At 35.0% G+C, this 21486-nt stretch overlaps 1 protein-coding gene across 3 annotated transcripts in view; it reads left to right on the forward strand.

Annotated features, from left to right (window-relative positions):
- Positions 1 to 21107, forward strand: part of LOC131086114 (heparan sulfate glucosamine 3-O-sulfotransferase 1-like) — a 40979-nt gene extending 19872 nt beyond the window's left edge. For all 3 annotated transcript variants that reach the window (XM_058028898.1, XM_058028901.1, XM_058028899.1), the window contains one exon: positions 19314 to 21107. In XM_058028898.1, coding sequence (XP_057884881.1) covers positions 19427 to 20356 — 930 coding nt within the window. In that variant the 5' untranslated portion in view covers positions 19314 to 19426 and the 3' untranslated portion in view covers positions 20357 to 21107. The remainder of the gene's footprint in view (positions 1 to 19313) is intronic.
- The last annotated feature ends 379 nt before the right edge of the window (positions 21108 to 21486 follow it).

Raw genomic sequence — 21486 nt, forward strand, 5'->3', positions numbered from 1 at the left:
CGTCAGTGCTCTGTGACTCTGTGGCACTGTGATGCCACAAATTGTAGATATGTATATAGAAGTTACCCACTTAGAAAAGTGTATTTCTACTATTTTATCCCACCCCCAAGTAGAAAAGAAAGGAGAATGGTTCCTAATTAATTATGGAAATTTTTGCAATTTAATCAGATTATTCATTTTAAACATCTATCTTGAGACTGAATGGAAGGAAAACATAAGCAAAGCAGCACAGATGAAGACTTGGAATTTGCTAAATCAACCTTTCTTATTTAACTGATGGTATGTTTAGCAGTGTTTTAACCTTTTACTAACAGGTGATACAAATCACATGCTAATTCAGACTGTTCTGTGCGGTTCAAAATGTGCATTTGTAGCCTCTCACTTGTCAACAGGACTGAAATTGTCCTGGTGATGCAATGAGGGTAGATTTACCTGCAGGAGTCTTCAGAACTATAGATGCCAGCAGATGCCAACAACAATGTTCATGCCTCTGCAGCTGCACCTGCAATTTCTTATCAATTTCCCAATCTCAAAAATTGAAATCGTAAGGGAGGTGTTAATTAAACTGGAGTTGGAGCGTTCTGGATAGAAAAGCTGGGTAAGGAGGAGAGGACACAAGTGTTACTCTTGCAGTGGTCTGGTCTAATGGCAAATTAGATCTGAGCCAGACCAATCAAGTGCTTGACTGCTCCCCCTGAGCCCAGAGTAGTATCCTACTGCAGCCCTTCAAACACAGCTTAATGACATGGCACTCTTGTTAAATATTTAAGTGTTTCAGTTCTGGGGCTCTGCAGAAGGAGCATCTGTTAGGAAACTTCAGAATGTAAGTGGCTTTGCAGTAGTGATCTTCAGTCCATGTTGTAGGTACAGTTCATACAGCTTAGAAGATATGAGAAACACAACATGGCTTTTTATTACAAGCAAAGCTAAGCTTGCTAGAATTAACTGAAATTAAATCTCTTTTGGAAGTGAAGCAGTAGTTTTGCTGGTAGAACAGAACAGGTTTCTTGAGTCTTGAACAGTGACTAACGATTAAGTCATCTTTCAAGCTTCATAACAATTTGTATCTGTGCATATGCATGTCAGTGTTTGCTCTTTGTTGTTCAATTGAAGTAATTTATTTTATTTACTTGGTTTTATTTTGGGTTTAATATTAGTGAGTTCTTATTTTTTTTAAGTCAACATTATTTGATATTGTCATTTAATATTTCTGTCATTAAAATACATGCCTACTATTAAACATGAGCACTTGAGAATGTTCTTTAAATACTACCATGCAATAATAGACTGAGAGTTTTAGGGTTTTGAAACTGACCCATTTTTAGAAGTTTTTGCAACTTTTGCAGATTCAGAATACAAACAGCTACACCATTTATAGAACACTCATTAAAAATGAAGTAGCAATTTAGAACAGGAATAATTAAGAGGTCAGTGAAAGTCCCTGCAGCCCAGGACTAAAGCATTGCCTTTATTTGCCATAGTACTTAAAATTTTTCATAATAAGATTAAATACTGGTAAAATGAAGGTAACATAAGCTGTTATTTACCTCAGATGAACATGCACAGTTAATTTTCTTATTCTGAGTAGACATATTAAAATAATAAGCGCTGATAATGTAAGCACATATGCAAATATCCACTTTCAAAGTAACAGTGGGATGAAATACTTTCTCTTGCCTTGAAAAATATTTAGCACACATATTTTGAAGTATTTATTAATTATATATGCTGCTATTCTTAGGTGTTTGGTGTAGTTATTATCAGGTGTCAGTCAGGTACCTGACTGTCCTTGTTAATATGGGCTGTATTTGTAGAAGTCTTGTACTTGGAAATCTTGTATATTAAAGGTTGTTTATGTAGTAGGGATGCATTTTAATACTAATTTAGAAGGGATGCATTCAGATTTACTGAAAATGTCTAAAAAAGGTTGCCCTAAGTTTCCATGCCTATGGAGTCTTGAAATGTTGTGTGTCAGAATCTAATTTTTACAGAAAATTACTAGTTTGAGCCTTTTATTCTAGCTTGTTTTTGTTCTCCTTTCTCATTTGTCACAGTTAATCAAGTATTTAAGAATGTGTGAGCATTTCCAATGAATTTAGAAAGGGAGCTGTTTACATGAACCTGAAGATTTACCCTTGCTCAAGTGAAGTTCAAGTACCAGACACAACGATCTCGTTAAAATACCCCAGGACTTGATGTGGGAGATATGCCAGCTGAAGGAGATGTTGCTGAAATTGCAGCATGACACTGGAAAATAAAAATATATATATATATTGCCTGGTTTTCTTTGATTACAAAATAATATAAGCAAATACTTTTAGACTGAAATATGGTGCTTTTTACCCCAAGGAATTCTAACGTGTGCCTAAATTCAAGAACACGATTAAGAGCTTTATTTGATATCTCTGTTCAGTCATGTCTTGAATAGAGAGAAAAATGAAAATGTAGTTCTTAAATTTAGCTGAGATACTGACAACTGATCTTCCAGAAATTCCTGCTCGGTGTCAGAGAGGTTGCATAGCCTTAACCAAATAGTAAAATGTCAGGTGTAAAACATTATTGGTTTATTAACGTTTAACCCATTCTTACGAACTGTTCCAAAGCTTTTAAACTGAGTACAAATAATTCCCACTGGCAGGTGGGGTTTGTATTGTATGCTTATTGTAGAGGAGGTTTATTGCAAAAACATCAGCAGATCTCAGCAAGTGAACTGATGCTTTCATCTAGGCCACTTCCAAAGCAGTGTATTGGCATATTGAACTGTGCGGCTGGTTTTAGTCTTGGACTTCAGTAACAAATTAAGATCCTCTAGAATGCAAAAATTTCAATTGGCTTATTCTAGTCCCTTTGATTATACATTAAATAGCTCTCTTCAGCTACTTTTGCTATACCTCTTAGAGATTCATTTAGTCTGTTCTAAATATCAGATTTTGGCTAAGTCTTCTTACAAGGATGCACCAACAAATCAGTATGTACAAAATTAAGGCATGCCTGTTACTCCATTATTCAAGAATAACAGAAACACAACATGAAACCACAATAGTGTGGATTACAAAACAGCTTACAAAGCAACATGTTAAAGACATAAATATTATTTCAAATGCATTAGAACAGGAAAATTTATACAGGAAAATTTACAGCTGATAGTAAATTATTTAGAATAGGAGAAATGAAAACAAACTGCAAAGAAGTACCTCAGCAATACTGAGTGATAAAGTGGCAAGTGAAATTCACTGTCAATAAATTTAAAGTGGTTCTCAAAGGGTAAAAAAATATAAATTTGTGCACAACAATGGACTTCAAACTGACAACCATTTTTTAAGGACTTCACTGTGAGATTATCTATTCACAGTGTATTCACTGTGAGCTATGAAAACAGTAGCAGCAAAGAAAAGAAAATTTAGTATTACACATTTTTAGAAAGAAATAGAATAAATTAGAAAACATCATGGTTACAAGCAGTGTCACAGTGCTGCACCTGCATCTTGAATAGGTAAAGAGAGAATGGGTTGGATGAGTAAAGGATGACTAAATAAATCTTTTAAACAAGGAACAGGTAGAACTACAAGCTTTCAGTCTGGGAAGAAGAAAACAGAAGGAGGCTCTGGCAGGTTTATTAACTCAGGAGTGGTGAGTAAATAGATAATGAGTGATTGTGAACTGGCTCTTTACAGCAAGGGCATTGGGCATGAGGGGAAACTAGCAGGTGGTGTGTTTGAGTTGAAGCAGAGGAAGTATTTTTACAGTTTCATGTAGTTCTCCATGGAACTCCTCAATGCAAGCTGTGTTAACAATCACTCAAGAAGTAGTAAAATTTGCAGAATTACTGATATTGTCCATTAAGGACTATAAAGCTCATACTTCTGTTTCAGAGAGCCACTGGAGCTCAGACTCATGGGAGCCCAGGAAAGTGTGCTTGGAAAAATCGCTGCGTGTTTGCCTTGGGTTTGTACAGCCCCTCAAGTGTCCCTGAAGGGCCACTGCTGGCAAGGGGATACGAGACAAGTAAATGCTTGGTTCAACCAAGTACAGGCTGTCTGAGATGAAGCTTAACAAAGGTTTCAGTTAAAAACACTGCTGAGATGCAAACATGCTCCAATTTGCTTGTAGCTTCAGAGATGGAGAGCTGGCTTTGTCTCTTCTATGTTTGTTTTAATTTTACTTAATCTGAAATTAGCATCTCCATTGAGATGAATGGGATGAATTTATAGATGCTTGTTGTTTGTCACATGAAATTATGTTCCTTTCATGGCTAATTATATTTTAATTTTCTCACTGCATATATTCATATCTCTTTTTCTTCATTTAATCACATATAAACTCTTGCCTTGTATTTAACTCCTGTACTTTCTTTTTAATACATTTGAATGAAAGCTGAGGAGTTGAGTGTTTATTGGCAAAAAAGCAACATCAGACTGCACAATTTTAAAGCATAAAAACCACAGTAGGTGGTTTCTTTTATTAATTACTTGGGTTATGGGGGAGACAAGGGTGACTTCAAGACAGGAAGGGTTCAAGCATACTGGAGAACAAGACTGTGTCAAAATGCTGTTGCTATCTCCAAGAAAAGGTTTGCATAAAACAGGCTACAGTTTAATAGAAACAAGTATAAATAGAAAAAAAAGATAAATGTTTAACTGTACAAATCCCAAGTGTGGAGTTTTTGCCTAGATAAGAGTTCTGCCCTGAAGAATTTCATGTGATTTGATGGATTAGAAATCATTCAAGAATATATGCCACCTCCAAGCAAAACAGCAGAAAAAAGGGAAGGAGTATTTTCATGGACCATAATCTTGTTATTCTCTCTGTTAGTGGGGTGTGATCTGAGTAAAGAGGCCTAGAATTTGGTGTCTTGATTAAATATGAAGCAACAGAAAATTTAGCCATCAGTGAGAATGGCCCGAGTCTAGAGCACATGACTCACAACCTGAAATTAAATCCTGTTACTTTGTGTCTGGGCATCTATGAAACCAGAACCATGTGAGTTCCTAACTTTCTGTGTTAGCTTGCTTCATTTTTTATATTTGCAGCCTTTTCCCCTCTGGAATGAGACTCCAACCTGGCATGCTGGTTTTCCTTGTCCTCTGTAGATCCAGATTTGCCTTTACTTTCAATGTCAATGTCTATGCTCTGATTGTATATTTCCTAGTCTTTACTAAATTAGTGAAAGGCAAAAGTTGGGCTTTGAGATTAAGAGTGGAAACTATGGTCATTTAGTTGGAAATTGAGATATTTTTTTCTCTCTCCCTCTTTCCACAGAACTCAGAAAACACATCCAAATGCACTTAAAATTATTTAAACTTTATTGATGTGAAATTTCTTTGAAAATTATCTTTAGTAAGTGGTTAGTCATATCTCTGTGTGACGTACCTCTGAGGTATTATGAAGCTAGAAATGCAGTTTTCTCAAATTGATCTCTGTTTCACCTGCAATCTTGTAAAATCTCCTTTTATAGTAGATTTTTTATATAAGAAATTCAATGCTGTATTTTGAAATGCAATTTAAAATGTCCTTTTTCTTTGTTGGTGGTTGCTTTCTTTTTGTTTGCATTATGTAGATCTGCAGTAACATTTAGTGACAATGACACTCCTAGATTAATTGTGCATTGTTCAGAGCATATAACTTTGTCAGTTTTAATTTCGTTGCCTTTTTGTTTCTCTGAAATATGTTTTGTGAACTTGTGAGGGAATGAGCAAGGGTTATCTTAGTCCATTTATCTAATGCAGCAGTCAAACTACAGACTCTGCATTTTTTTACTATCTCCTTATATTGACAAATTATTTATGCTTGCAATCTTTTGTTGGCAGCCACCTCTGAACTCCCTCTTCCTTTTCAGAGTGATTGACCAGAATGAAACACGCTGTTCTAGTCACTCTGAACCATTAGTTTACCCAAATGCATTCAAACTGTGCTGTCATTTTCTCTTACTGCTTTTGCATACTAATAATGTGCTGGCCTTTGTCCACTGCTGTGCATCCATCTGAAATTTTCACTGAGATTTTTGGGTGCTTCATAACGAATCCTAAGGGTAGGGCTTTCCAGGAAGTCTAAGGGATCTAGGTCCATCTCTAATTTGAAATTCAAATTTCAAATGCATCAGTAAGTGAAGCTCCTTGGGCTCTGAATCTCTCAGCCAGTATCTTTTCCTAAAGAGATGTCTGGTGCAAGCTTGTGAATTAGCTGGATGTTGAGCATTTCCCGTGCATTCCTACACTTTGCTTTCTGAGCGATTTCATTAATCCACATTGAATATTTGCCTTTTTACTCTGAAACTAATAGTGAAGCGCTTTGTCAGAAGGCCAAATAAACTTTGTCAACCTGTTTTTCACCCCATGTTATTTAGCTTGCATGACTGATGGAATCCAAAAGCAGTGTAAAAATTTTGCTCAGCAAAGTAGGATTTGTGTTTGTTCATATGGGAGGGAGGCATAATCTAAAAAAATTGATTTAATTTTAGCGTATCATCACTCCTTTCCATTTTCTTACTAATTTCAGTGTGATTTCTCTCAATTTACATCAATGACCATGATATTTTTGCTATTGTACATAGGCTTAAAATATCTCTCAACATGTGGGCTGATATTGCTTGGTAGTTTTTCAGCTCTGTGGTTTTAAATCTCTCCAGAACACCTGGATATATTTCTAAACATGCATAGTGATTAGATGTTTCCTTTATTATTCAGCTGTAGCAATGCAACTCAGCATTTCAATCTTAAGGAATTAATTTTATGGTTTCCTACATTCTTCTACCACCTGGACATTCAAGGTGTTTGAAATTGCCTTTGTAATATCACTACAAGGTGAGAAATACAATTCTGAAAAGCCCAACATGAGGAAGAGAGAGGAATCTTTCAAAATTTTCATAACTTTGTTATTAAGTAAAAAATACTATGACTGACTTCTGTGGGACTAGAATGAGACCTGCATAAATGATCCTGAAAAATTTCAATCTCAAGGCTTGTCTTCAAGGGGAAATTACTGTGAGAAATCTGAGGTGTAAATTATAAAACACATTAGCTGCTGAACATTAACGCCCCATGTGAATAAATAGAGTTTGAGTAAGTTGCTCTGTTTGGAAAGCAAGAAATCAACTGTAAATTCAAACTCGATCTCACTTTGTTATGGCATAACTGCACAACTTATGTTTGATGCAGTCCCCACAAGAAAATCTGAAACCTGAACTCCAATTAATGCAATTTCCACTTGAATCTACTGCAATACCATCCTTAACCTTTGCCTCCTTTGTACCTGCACTATAGTAGAATCTAAATTTTCTTAAGGTTTGATATGTTGTAACAAATCTTAAGTGCTTCTGCACTTGAACATTTGATCCTGAACATGTTTCCAGTGTACACATATTTATCTATTTGCAATCCACTTTTATGATCTACATTTATCAGCATCTGCTGCATTGCTCATAAACCTACATGACTTGAATTCTTTAATCTGTCTATATTATTTTCTATTACTGTCTGTTCTATATTTCTCTGTGTGCTATGTATATATGTGTTTGTCTTTGCACAAGTATAGAACTTAACTGTTCTCAATAAAATTATTAACAACCTGTTTTTTTCCTACAAATGCTCAATTTTTTGCTTTTCATCACTTCCCTTACTTTCTCCAATCCTTTACTCTTTCACTACTGGCTTTGTGGTGCATTTACTAGAAGATGGTTTTGTGTTATAATTTAAAGTACTTCACATTCAATTTCTCTTGCATACTCATACATACACAGCAGATCATGATGTTTTATGAAATAGGTTGGACTTCGTGATTTATTTCTCCTGGTATGTTTATATTTGACAGAAATATTTCCAGAACTTGAATGACAGTTATATCAGCTACATTTTTTAAATGTCAGAGGAAATAGCTTTATTTTATTACTTTTTTTTTCCATGCTATGCCCTAATTTCTATAATTTTGGTAAGTTCCATAGTATAGGAATCATGATTTTTTCACATTCAGTAATTGAATTCCTTATTTCTCACACACTGACAGGTATTGTTTGATCCCAGCATCTTGATTCTTATCTCATAAATTTGTTCTGAACTGTTTATTATCTATAAACTCAAAGTCACTTTTTCTGTTGACTATAATTCCTCTTAAGGTATTAGTAATTGTAATAATTTTCCAAGTGTATCCATATCTCCTCCCTGGACAAAAAAACCTTCCAGGGGAAATTGAACCTTCTCTTAATATTAATACTCTTTCTGCTTGAATCTGATAGATGCCGTTGAGAATAAGTGGGACATGAATGTGAAAATATTTTAGCTAAGAAATATCAAACTACAAATCTAAGATGAAAATTCAGCATTAAAAAATGTGAAATAATCTATACAATTTACAGTTTGTAGAAGAAATACTATCCTCCCTTGAGAGGAAAAGCTATTATCAGTGCTTTAAAACAGAACTGGCATCAATAACCAGTAGTTTACATTGCATACTTGCACTACCTTTTTTAGTATGCTATAAACAGGAATAACTATTCCATATTTTATAGCTATAAATTAAATTTCAAATCCAGATTTATTTTCCCTTGTGATCACATATTTTAAGGTAAGAGGAATGAACACTCATAATCAGAATGCAGAAAAAAAATCCTTTGTTGTCATGAAATTAAACATGATGTTGCTTTAAATAGATGTACACATTTCTCACAAACTGGGCTTGGAGGAAATAGTATTGTGGCTATATTTTCAAAGCACTATATGTGGCAGTGGCCAAACACTGAGATACCAAATCCTGAGAGCAGGAGGATGGATAGTTGTGTAAGTAAATTGGAGATTCCACCAGAGATTCTCTTTCCCTAACTATATTTCGTATTAATCTTTCCAAACTACTGTGTGAATGTGAGGCTTTTTCAAAATATTAAAGTTCTTATGAAATGGTACAAGGTTTGGACACAACCTCAGCTGCAAAGAGGGAGGCTGCAAATGTCTGCAAGAGAATCTTTACACATACTGGCATTGTTTCTTCCCTCTTGCTCAGTTGGAAAATTGTTGTATCAGTGCCTGAGAACAGGCAACCTTCAGTGGAGTTCTCAGCCATCCTCAAATGCAAAAAAAAAGCCTCAGGTGCTCAAAATCTTTAAAAATTGCACCACAGTTTATGTAGAGAATTAAGATTCTCTAGTCTCAGCTTCAGCACTATCCAATTCCATCTTCATTTTATTAAAGGAATAAACTCCTATTCTCTGTGGTAAACAGTAGCAGAAGATCGGTCTGATTTTATGTGCTTTCTGGCAATCTGATGTGAAAGTGTTGGTTTGGTGCTTTTTATTTTCTGGTTTTTATCTATGAATCCCACTGGACTTGTAAATTAACTGGTATTCACATGGTGACATTTGTTCTTCAAAACATTTAAAGTAGCAGCTGAGACACTGACGAAGGATGCTGCAGAAAATCTGCTAGTAATGTCCTGTTAACTCTGCAAAAACTCCAAATGCATTCCCCAGGAGAAAAAATGTAATCAAAAGTAAAATGTACAGTGAGATAGTGATTTTCTTTAAAATTACACCATGGGTAGGGAGTGCTAAGGGTACTCATGGGGCAAAGAAACAATGATCAGGATGCACAAGATGTGTATTTTATGTTTAAAACCACCACATACTAACACCTACATCTTTGCTTTATATAGCAGTGTTGTACTGGTAATAGAGAACAGTGATAAGAGAAATGAGTACTGATCATCAACTTTTCGGGTTTTTTTGATTTCCTGAGGGAAAAAATAAGTGGACTAGAATAGTATGGAATATGTGGCTCATAAGCTATATAGTAAGTGGAAAAAATTAACTGCAGCTAGAACACAGACCTAGGATCACAAAACTGATCATCTCCTCCTACAGAAAAAGTAAAGTTTGAAACTAAAATAACAAAATTTGATGCTTTGAGGGTTTTTCTTTTTTATTTGGGAAGGAAGGAGACTGAGAGAGAAAATGTAAGGTAATGGAGGTACCTGTCTCCTCTATGCTACATTGATGGATTGGTCCTTGGGGAAATGTCCAGTTATTGTGGCACAATGAGACCAGTCTGCTGTCAGACTGTGTCTACTTGAGGAGCTAAAATCAAGGGATTAGAATCAATTAAAGTACATGTGTTGTACAGCCTATCTCGTCTTAAATGAATGGCTTTGAACATTCTAACTCTTTATTGCTCTAATTAATATGCAGTTAATTATGAGAATATATCAGAGCCCTTCCCTACCTCTGCCTCTTTCTTTGCTATAGGTATTCCTAACATCAACACTCTGAATACTGATAAGAGCATTCAGATTTGAGGTGAAAAATATAAAAAGGTCATTATAAGATACCTAGGTGCAACAGATGTTTTCCAAATTGATTCTACATATTCAAATAAAAAATTGCTACTAAAAAAATTGATTATCATAAACAGCAAACACAGTATTTGAGTCTGAAAGCAACTCTTACTATGCTTTTATTTTGTGTCTGACCACATCTGTTGTAGCTCTTTCTAGTTAAAGTTTCTGATGTGACAAACTCTCACCATTTGTCACAATTCTCACAAATCTGAGGTCCTAAAGTCCACATCCTGAATGTATGTGATGGCTCCTAAATATGATTTTACCTTTAAGACTTAGGTGAAAATTGACAGAGCTTAAGGGTGCCAAAAAATTGCTGTAGGCACTCTCAGCCATCAAAGAGCCTTTCTGAGAAGCTGTAATTGATTTGAAATGAAGCAGCACTAAAGGAAAGGTGTGGAAGAGGTGTTTGGGTGCACCATGGCACCGAGCTATGGGGCAGAAGTGATGCTGTGTGCTGAGGAGCGTGTTCTGCTGGAATTCACTGTGCTGTGGAATGCAGTGGTGCAACAATGGAAAGTGTTTCTGTGAGGACACCTTAAACTTGTAGATGCAGAGGCTGTTTTTGCACAGGGAAGTCATCATAACAGTCTGGACTGAAGGAAAGGAATTGCTTTGTTTTCCACTGAAGTGTAGGAGTTTTTGACATGTACCTAAATCTTTGGTCGTACTACTGACATGACTACAGGTTTGGGCTGTACATCAAAGTTTGAAAAATTTGGACTGCACTGAAACTTTCCTAAGGTCTGTCTTTCCTAACTAAAAAGTGGAAAAGACAGTCAGGTAGAACCCTACTAAATGTCAGAAGTCCTGGAGAAAATAATTAGAATTTTGTGGTATTAGATGTCTGCTCTCAGACTCTTAAGACTAGTGAGTATTCTTTTACTGTACTTTAATGTGCTACTTTGGCCCTGGAAAAAGGTTTGGTAAGGAGCAAGGATCTGATTTCTGATTTTCCATAATAAGCCAGAAAATAATCTGTCTTTTACTTACTCCATGTGTTCAGCCTGTCATCTTTGTCTCCCAGTAGCAGCCTGAGGAGCAGTGTGAGAGACACAAGTGTTGCACTCGGGGCTGTTTTATGTGTTTTATTCCAGTTGTCAGGCATTTCCAAATGTTCCCTAAATTGCTTTCATTCCTGCACCTCTACAGCTATCTGCTGGGCTGAATGTGCACATAGCTTGATGATGGATATGTGTTGAAGGCATCAAGTTTCTTTTCAAGAAATGTTTTATCTATTTGTTTCTTTTCTAATATGTTTGCCTGTTCTGTATTGCAGTCTATTTGCCTTCTTTATTAGCAAGAATTTGCTTACCAATAGAAGGCACAGTTTTGACCAATATATTTATTTTACTGATATGTTTTAATTTATTTTACTAATATATTTATTAATCAGTGTTAAGACTTGGTAAGAAGTTGCTTTCTATGGTCCCTTCAAGTCGTACTTGTTTGTTTACTTTGAGAAAAGATGGACTATGAGGTCCTTTCTGTAGAATTTGCCATCCTGACCCTCTGAGGAATTTTTTCCTTTAAAAGACAGGTCTCTAGTAAATCCTCTGCATCAAATTCTAATTTTATTTCCTAAATATCTATGAGTATTAAGTTATTCTTCGTGAAAATGAGCGGGGGAAAATTAATAATATTCAATTAATTGTACCAGAGGCAGAGAGGCTGAAGTTTGACCTTTTTGCTGTACTGTAGAAATACACACAAAAGCTACTTATCAGCCACACATCATTACATTTTACAGCTTTATAATTACATGACTACTGCTTGTTTGGCTGAAGAACTGGCATGGCATCTTTGTTACCTCAATTTATATTAATTCAGATGCTTAATTAACAATTAGAGGTGTAAGTTTAATTCAACAAAATGCTAATGCAATTCCATTTCAAATATGCCAATGTGATAAGTAAAATTGGCCTTCTCATCTATGCTAATCTGATCACTATCCACTCTTTGCATCTTAATAGGGCTGAATTTTTATTTGTCCATTTACAAGTATCCCTAGAATGTACCTGGTTTTATGTGCTAAACATATTAAAGATCTTTATGAAACTGTAATTCAGTGACTTTTATGTGGAAGGTTTGAGTATGATATTTTTCAAAGATACCATAAAATATAAGTGTGTAAACTACAGCTGTAGAAGGTTTATTTAGCTCAGAAATTTATTAGTGTGTTTATACTTTATATATTACTGTTCTGCTACATATTTGCAGTCAGAAAAGGAATTAGGAAATGTAATGCTAGCCTTAGGGAAGCAAACTTCCTTTAAAACTCCTATCTGCTAATATCACCTGCCAATGATTTAATGGTGTTTATAGTTCATGCTAACATTTCTTAGCTTTCCTTTTTATCCATTATAGTCTGTGTACTTGGTAGAAGCCTGCAGCCAGCTGCTGCTACTTTGTAGCTCCCACCATTACACACCAAATAGCTATTTCCTTTTTTATTCCCTTTTTTTTTTATTTCTGTAAGGTAGTAACTGTTGGCTGTTATAAAACTGCAATCTCATTAGAAAAAGCTCACACATATAAATTCACTGATGAGATTAGGACTTTAAAATGTTAATGTCTTTGTCTTTCTTTGTGCTTACATATATTTTGTGTTGATGCTTAAAGAGAAACCTTTAAACTTTTTCATTACCCAAAGAGGTGTTACAACAGCAAGGCAGCATTTCTGGGCAGTCTGTGGGTTCATGGGTTTTTAAGTACTACCTCATTTAGGAAATCTTAGTGCATCTCCCTAACAAAAATACACCCATAGTTTGAGTAAAACAAAAGTGAACAAAATTCTTAGGTCCCCACAAGACTCTTAATCAGCAATATGAACTGCTGCAACGTTTATTTGGCTTTGGGTCTGTGGTCCTTTTTGTACTTTGTCCTCTGCTCCTTGTATGAAAAGAGATCACTGAGCTCAACTTGCAGCTGTTACAAAACTCCAGTGTTGTATTTTACCCTCTCTTACTTTACTCTTCCTTTGGAGCAGAGCATAAAAGTGTGGTAGAGAAGTTTCATGCCATATAAAGGGTTATCTCTCTGGGATAACTCCTTTCCCACATAGTCTTTAGTCTCATGGAATAGGTAATCTGGGATTCTTCTGAATGAAATCTCACTTCTAGGGCACAGCTCTAAAGTTATTAAATTCGCCCTGATTGGTGTCATTCTAACATAGACCTAAAGTAATTGCTCTGCTTGTAATAAAATTAAGACTCAGAATTGTTTCTACACAGGAAACTTTTCCAAAATTTTTTATGTTTTTTACACTCAGAAATGTGCTTTCATTGTCCCCTAAACTCTGCCTAGGCATATCTCACATGTGTGGATAGAAGTAGCTGAATTGTGTTTCCTTGGAATTAATATTAAAAAAGGATACTTTTCTGTTCAACCATTGGACATGTGCCAAGTATTTTCAAATGTCCATTATTTCACAAATTACATTATAATCAGAATTAAGGTATTATGAAGAGGACTTTTGATGATAGTATTATTTCTAACATTTAATGCTTAGAATTAATTGACTTAGTCATTACGTTATTGGATTTGAATACATTGATACTGGATTCTCTTAGGCAACGTGGCCTATATGCTCTGGATAATTCATTTTCCTGTTTTTAAAGGACGTATAAGCTATACTGAGTGCAGATTTGCATTTGCTATGATATGTAACTAATTCTAGTTTTACTGAAGGAAAATCACCAGCCTAATTTCAGATTCCAAAACTTTTAGAATTATATTTTCGTTGTTGAGAATTATTCATTACATAACCCAGTCTGTATAGGGATACTTTACATGGGTCTAACTGACATCACATTATGATTGTCCTTCCATAAATTTCTGAAGCTGTTCACCTTATCTGACCTTTGGGTGTGAATACATTTAGGCTGGAATTGTTTTTTTATATTGTCAGCATTAGAGATGTTCTTAATTATAGAGATATAATTGAGCTGTTCCAAGTTTGTGTGCCAGTAAGCCTTAACATGTTTGTATTGTACTCTTCTCAGTGATTGATCTTTGTGTTGGGATAAGTTTGTATCTAATAGGAATTAACAGGAAAAGCTGTACCCTTTTTTGAATCCCATTATATTTTTAAAAATCAAGACAAAATTTGGTGCTTTGTTATATTTGCTCTGACTACCCCTCATTGCTGCAGTTTTCAGTCACCAACAGAAATATTTCTGCACAAAAGCCTTGAAACAACAAAATCCTGAGTTTGTAGTTAGTACTTGATTCTTTTTTTTTCTTTTCTTTTTTTTTTTTTTTTGGTGAGAAGCAAGTGGAAAGAAGCAGATTTATTTTTAAAAAAATTGATTTTTATGCTGAAACAATGAGAAACCTCTTTGCTTTTCAGTTCAGCATGTAATCCAGCTATAAGTTATCATAAGGGTTGGGAGATGCTGCTATGGAATGGCACGAAGTCAGAATTGAAAAGGGAATTGGAAAGAGAATTAGAAGCCCTGGGGTTTTTATTCTTGGTTGGACTATAAAGCTGCTATGTGACCTTGAGCAGATCAGATTAGCCTGACTTTCCCAAGCATTTGCACTCCTGAACTGGATCTATCCATTGGTCTGCTGCAATTTCCTGCAAGGTGGGAATGGTGCCTTAATAAGGTGCAGGCAGTTCATTAACACAGAGTGCTGCAGAATTCTCCAATGAAAAGCATTACAGGCACTGTAATACAGGAAGTATTATTAGGAACTAATAATGTTATAAATTAGTAATAATATAGGTAGGTTTGCCCAATGATTTTGTACTTTACCCCAAAGCAAGATAAATCATAAGACACTTGGAAGTTTTTTCAGAGTACAGTGCCACAGTTAAGGGTGTTTAGTACAGTTCTGTAATATTAAAATGATTTTTCAGCCAGCATAACAGCTTCTCAAGTCTAGTCTAGCTTTTAAAAAATAAAAGAAACAGCAGCCTAAGGACTATTTACTTAATTAGTCCTTTCTGCAGCATGAATTTCTTTCTGAACTACATTTCTGCTTAATAAGTATCATATCTGTTGATGTTCCTTATGTTACTAAACAGCACCAACACTACTAAATAATAGGGAAAAATGGTAGTAAGGCACTGTAATTCTGATCATGTGTCATGGAGTTAGTTTTACAAGAATATTTTCAGATTCTTCATTGGTGCAGTGCACCAATGTAAAATATATTGTTTTCATTATAAAAGGCAGTTAATATCTTCTAAAAATGTAATTGCATAAAGGCATGAAAGCAACACAAAAATTATTCTAATAACATTCCAATTATATGTGATAAATCTGCTTTAAAACCTTTACATTTGTGTAGCAATCATAACCTAACCACAGGATCTAAAATCTCAGAGCTTCACTGAAATCAATCAAATGTCTTAGGCCAAAGCTGAAATGTTGTTGTGATAGAATTGCCCCCAAAGGCAATTTTGATCTATTTAGGAACCAATTTTACAGCACATTTTGAATTTGATTTTTTCTGTAGTATTTCCTGGGTAAGGATTTTTCCTAGCAATGATTCTAACAAATTTTTAAAACAACTAATTAATTTGAAAACTGGTTAAAATGGTTAATAATTAAGTTTAATTATTTTTTCAAACAGTACTTCAGGCCACAGAATATGCAGAATTCCTTCTGCTACTTGCTGCCTGAATGTGTCTTATAGAGAACTGCTGATTTCAGATGGTAAATTAAGCAGACTCTCACTCATATCAGAAGTGAACCTGAGAATATTTTGGAAGACCAATCTTTCCTCAGTGATAAGTATGATTTTCTCATACAGCTTACAGTCTTCTTTGGGTTTCAGTATTTGTACCTGATTCTTAGGTGTATGAAACTAGAAAACTCAGGGATGAAATAATGTTAGTGTGTTTGAATTATTTAAACAAAATTAAAAAGTGAATGTGAGAATTTTTTCACCTGTCACCAGATCTAGGAAGAGCACATCTCTGTCTATACTAGTGCAGAGTCCCAGTATGAAATACTTCTCTCTTTTTTACTCTGCTTTTAGTTTATTCCAGAGAAATTCCTGCTTCTTTCCTCTTCCTTTCTATTTTTTCAATTTAAGCTGTTAATCTAGTTAGTCTCAAGAATACTCAAGAAATCTAAAAATTCTCAAGAAATCTAAAAATAGTTTTCTTTCAAGTTAAGTAAAATTGCCTAAAATACCTGTCTTGAATCAGCTCATGAAACTGTTTCAAAATGGGATAGTTCCAGAATTAAAATCAGATAATGAACTGATTTAAGTCTTCACCTTGGTATTTATAAGTAATCCCTTGCTTGGCAGACATTCAGACAGGTCTTCCCTTAGTTCAAAGTACTTGTAATCTAATGTATAGATGTGTAAATGCATTTATAATGTATAACATGCTGTATTATCATGAAAGTGGTAAATTGAGAAAACCTGTAAGATTTTTATAAAAACAATTCCTCAGTCTTCCTGGAAGAATTTTAATTTAACAATGAAGATTAATAGAATGCAAACTAACAGTGGAATTTCAGAATTAATTTCAGGTTAAAAGAATGATCAACTTCTCCCTTGGCCCTTGCTCCCAAATCCCAGCCTGCTGGCATCACAGGGCTGGGAAGATGCCATGCTGTCAAATGTTGCTACTTCTGATATCATCTTATGCATTGCTGTGCCTTTCCTCAGATCGAACTATTCAGGAACCTTGTGAATAGTGGAAAATTTGGCTGGAAATTCTTAAAGCAGAGTCCCTTCTTTGAAAGCTGGCATTCCAGGAGTCATCTGGGGTGCGATGCTTCACATTTTGTGCTGTGCATCCAAAGGATCTTTCCAAAACCAGCATTAGCTGCCATTGTTGTAAAATGTATTTTAATCCCCAGCAGCACTGAACAGCATGGTTACCACTTCCCAAACTTGCCATCCAAAGGAATAGTAACTATAAATGATTTTGGTATAAACATACCAGTTCTTCCCTCCTGTGGCTGCCATAGAAATTCTCACATTCTTTCCTCTTGGGAACTTCAAACAGAACTTCTGAATGAGAAGTTCCTAGTGAAAAAAATGGTGATCTTTAAAATGAAACTTCCTTTCAAGTTCCTAAAGAGCAGCATTCCACTCTGTGATTACAAAGCAAATTTGTACTTGGATTTTCCAATATTTAGTAATCATATACTCACTCTTCCTATTGAAACTATGCTCTTTTTGAAGAAGCAGTTGCCCTTTAAGTCTTGCTCAGACATAACAGGGAATGTTCTCTGCAGATTTCTTCACTAAAGGTCATAGTTTATTTTTTAAATGACAATTTTAGGGTTAATATTTGCTATATAGCTGTGAGTTTAGTGCTCATTGAGGCTGACTACAATCATTCCCTAGATATCCAAGAAGCTGGAGAAGGTTTCAATAAAATTTAGAAAATAGATTTAATGAATCTGCTGCATTGCCTAGACTGTTATTATCAAAAATTTAAAGTCTTTAAGCCTGTAAAGTAAGACTCAAAGAAAACTTTTTAAAGTTTACTCAAAGTAAAATTTTTAAATAGAAATGCTGAATGCTCCTCAGTGCCATGACAAATGGGAATCAGCTGTGTTTTCTAAGGTTGTTTCTAAGAGATGAAGTACTGTGACCAATATGTTCAGAAAAAGAAAGAGACAGTGAACACTGGAGAAGGTTGTAACATTTCTGAGACTACTTTAAAATATGTGCCATAATTCAAAATTATTCCAAAAATGGTTATTGCTTATTAAATGACTGCTGCTTCACTGTACAAAACCCCCTTGTTTCTGCATGCTACATTGAAAACAAAACAAGAATGTAGATATATCTCACAAATCTTTAAATCATGTAATTGCTCAGAAATGGAGTGAAACTCAAGAGTCCTCTCAAAGGGAATTTGTCCTGTAGGATTTTTAGAGTTAAAAACAGGCAATCCAAGCACAGTGGTTCAAGTGCAGGTGTTGCATTGATCTGAATTTTTTATGACTGTTGTTGTGATGGTAGATCCATAAACAATCTGTTTCAAATATTATGTACAAAAGTTACCCAGGAGATTTCAAATGTTAGTAACACAGTTACAAAGATGTTTTCTTTCACTTACATCTGCACATGCATATACCTGCAAGCCTGACGTTTTTGAGTTTTTGCAAATTTTGAAGACATTTAACATTTGCCACTTCTTAAAATGACCATATGCAGTGTGGATTAAGTAAAAGAAGCTGTTCAGCCTCAAGCAGACTTGCCTCCCTGCAGAAATCTCTCAGTGACAAGAAGGCATCTGGATATGTCTTATACAGAGCTTTGGAGGAACTGCAGAATATTATCTGAAGATCTGATTTTGCCCAGACTTTCCCAACATGCATATGACTGTGCAGCGCAACACTTGGATAGTTACAAAGAATCCATCCACCCGGCCTCATTTATTTTTCCCACACTGATCCCACTTAGCCACTTTACTTTTGTTTGACAGAGTTAGTTTTCTGCTCTAATGGGCTCAGATTTCAAAACTTTGCCTCTATCTATGTTTTGGTTTTTTTGTGTCTAAGAAAACAAAATTATTTTTGTATGATTCATAGCTCACTAAAACCCAGATGGTGGCACTATCATCCAGGTCTGTTATTTATATGAGAATATACTATTCTAGCAGGGAATTTGAGGAAAGGTGCTGACATTCAAATATTCTTTGGAATTATTGCTATCATATGAGGTACAGTATTTATAAGAAGAGATGTGCTATATATGGAAGATAATTAGGAAAATCAAAGCAAGCAACAAATGGTTAGGATTCAAAATCAGGTAAAAAATTCTAACCTGCTTAGAGGAAATAAAAGTTGTTGAAAGGTTAGTAACCATCAATGGTCACTCATGGTAAGGAGATAAAAGCCCCAACACATGGGACTTTCCTGTCCTTCTGATATAAACTCAGGGGAAACAAATAATTACCTTCTTAATTTCCTATTGGTATCACAGATTAGCTTTGTGAATTGAATTGTGCGTTGAATTTTTTAACTCATGATGACTTTAGAATCACTGATTTGTCTTGTTTTATTTTGCAGATGCTTCAGAAGCTTGCTGTGTGTTTACCACGGGTTCTGCCAACCAGAGGGGACTCACCTGTTCTTTCATTAATTGAGCAAAACATTATCTTGAAATAATTATTCCTCTCCACATGGCCTTCCTACTTGTGTCAGCTTATCTTCTGCTGACTCATGCTCGGAGTGCTCCTGTTGAGAATGGGGCACTGCTGGAAACACTGAAGTCACAAGTGGGATTATTCAGCAATAAAAGTGAGCACTATTCAGCACAGGTGAGACCTCCTGGCACGAGCAGACAAATACCTCAGACAATCATCATAGGAGTTCGTAAAGGAGGGACCAGAGCTTTGCTGGAAATGTTGGATATTCATCCTAACATCGTGGTGGCAGCTACAGAAGTCCACTTCTTTGACTGGGATGAAAATTATGTAAAAGGAATAGACTGGTATAGAAATCTGATGCCATTTTCTTATGGAAATCAAATTACAATTGAGAAAACACCAGGCTATTTTACATCACCACAGGCTCCAGGAAGAATTCATGACATGAATAGCTCCATTAAGCTGCTGCTCATTCTAAGAGATCCCACTGAGAGAGTTATATCTGACTATACCCAAGTGTATTACAACAGAGTAGAAAGTCACAAGCCTGTTCAGCTCTTTGAAGATATTGTTATTAAAAATGGAGTGCTTAATACCAAATACAAAGCTATTCAGAGAAGTCTATATGATGTCCATATGGAAAAGTGGCTTAAGCATTTCAGTTTGGATCAGATTCACATAGTGGATGGAAATACTTTGATCAAGGACCCTCTTCCTGAATTACAAAAAGTTGAAAGATTTCTAAATCTTCCATCCCGAATTATGTCTTCTAATTTTTATTTTAACCAAACCAAGGGATTCTACTGCATCAGAAGTGATGGGAGGGAGAGATGTTTACATGAATCCAAAGGACGTCCCCATCCTCTTGTTAACAGCACTGTTTTAGAGCAACTCTATTCTTACTTCAGAGAGCACAATGCAAAATTTTACAGGATGGTTAATCATTCCTTTGACTGGCATTAACACATTAGAGGTCAATGTTTCTTTAAAAGGCCCTGAGACACACTTTCAGACGTACCTTTCTAAACTGTAAAGACTCGTATTATGAGAATTAACACACTGGTTATATGCTTCATTGGAACAACACATCTGTTGCTCATTGAAAGGGTACTCTTTATGTTGGGGAAAATAAGTTTTATGTATTTGTATGATTACTGGGAGTCATATTCTGATCATCTTTGTCTCACATGCAAATACATTAACTTCAGCAAACTTAGCAAAGGTGTATGTCTACAAGATTTCTGCTGTTTTGGAAAAATGCATCTACCTGTAAAAAAATGTAAATATTGGAAATAGTATTATTCTAACTGTTCTGTATTTTTTGTTGTTAGTATTTTTTATATCCCACATGATAGTGGTGTTGATTTATAGAATTTTTCATAAAATAAGTTTAAATTGTATGTTAAAATAGGGGCATACATAGTAGCTCCAATAAATAAATCATCATCTTTAATATGCTGAAGTACTCAATTAATAATAGAAGGAATCTATTTCACCTGTAATTTTGAATAGGTGAGCTAGAAGCTACTGTCTATATAACATGGGTATTAAACCACACTCTTACTATCTTGTGTTTTCAAAAAATCTCCAAAGTAAAAATATAAACTGTTTGAAGAAGGTTAAAGTGAGGGTTCTGAATGTAAAGAAATTAAAATATCCCAGGAACACTAATATTCTATACACTAAAATAAAAATCAATGCCAAAAAATATTAATGATTAACGAGTGACTGTGCAAATATTTGATTGCATAAATTTTATCACTTTGTTCTTGAATGGAAAGGCTCTTAGTACTACCATATGAATTATTATGTCTCTGACTAATTATTCTATTGTTCTCCTGACTTTGGTTTATATACCTCTATTGACACAACGGTTCTTGTTAAAAACAAAAATTATTTACTTGCCCCTGAAGCATGATGTAGTTTTATTTTGCCATTTCTGATGCAGATCATGGGATAGTCTCAACATTAAAAAAAATCTCTTATTGTGTTACATATCTCAGACGGTGTTCAGCATGACATACTCAGGTTACATGTAAGAACTACAACCATTTCTAGCCCTGCATCAGGATTTTATTTTCAGTATTTTTTAA

Source organism: Melospiza georgiana, chromosome 8 (assembly GCF_028018845.1).
Source record: "Melospiza georgiana isolate bMelGeo1 chromosome 8, bMelGeo1.pri, whole genome shotgun sequence".
Lineage (NCBI taxonomy): Eukaryota > Metazoa > Chordata > Aves > Passeriformes > Passerellidae > Melospiza > Melospiza georgiana.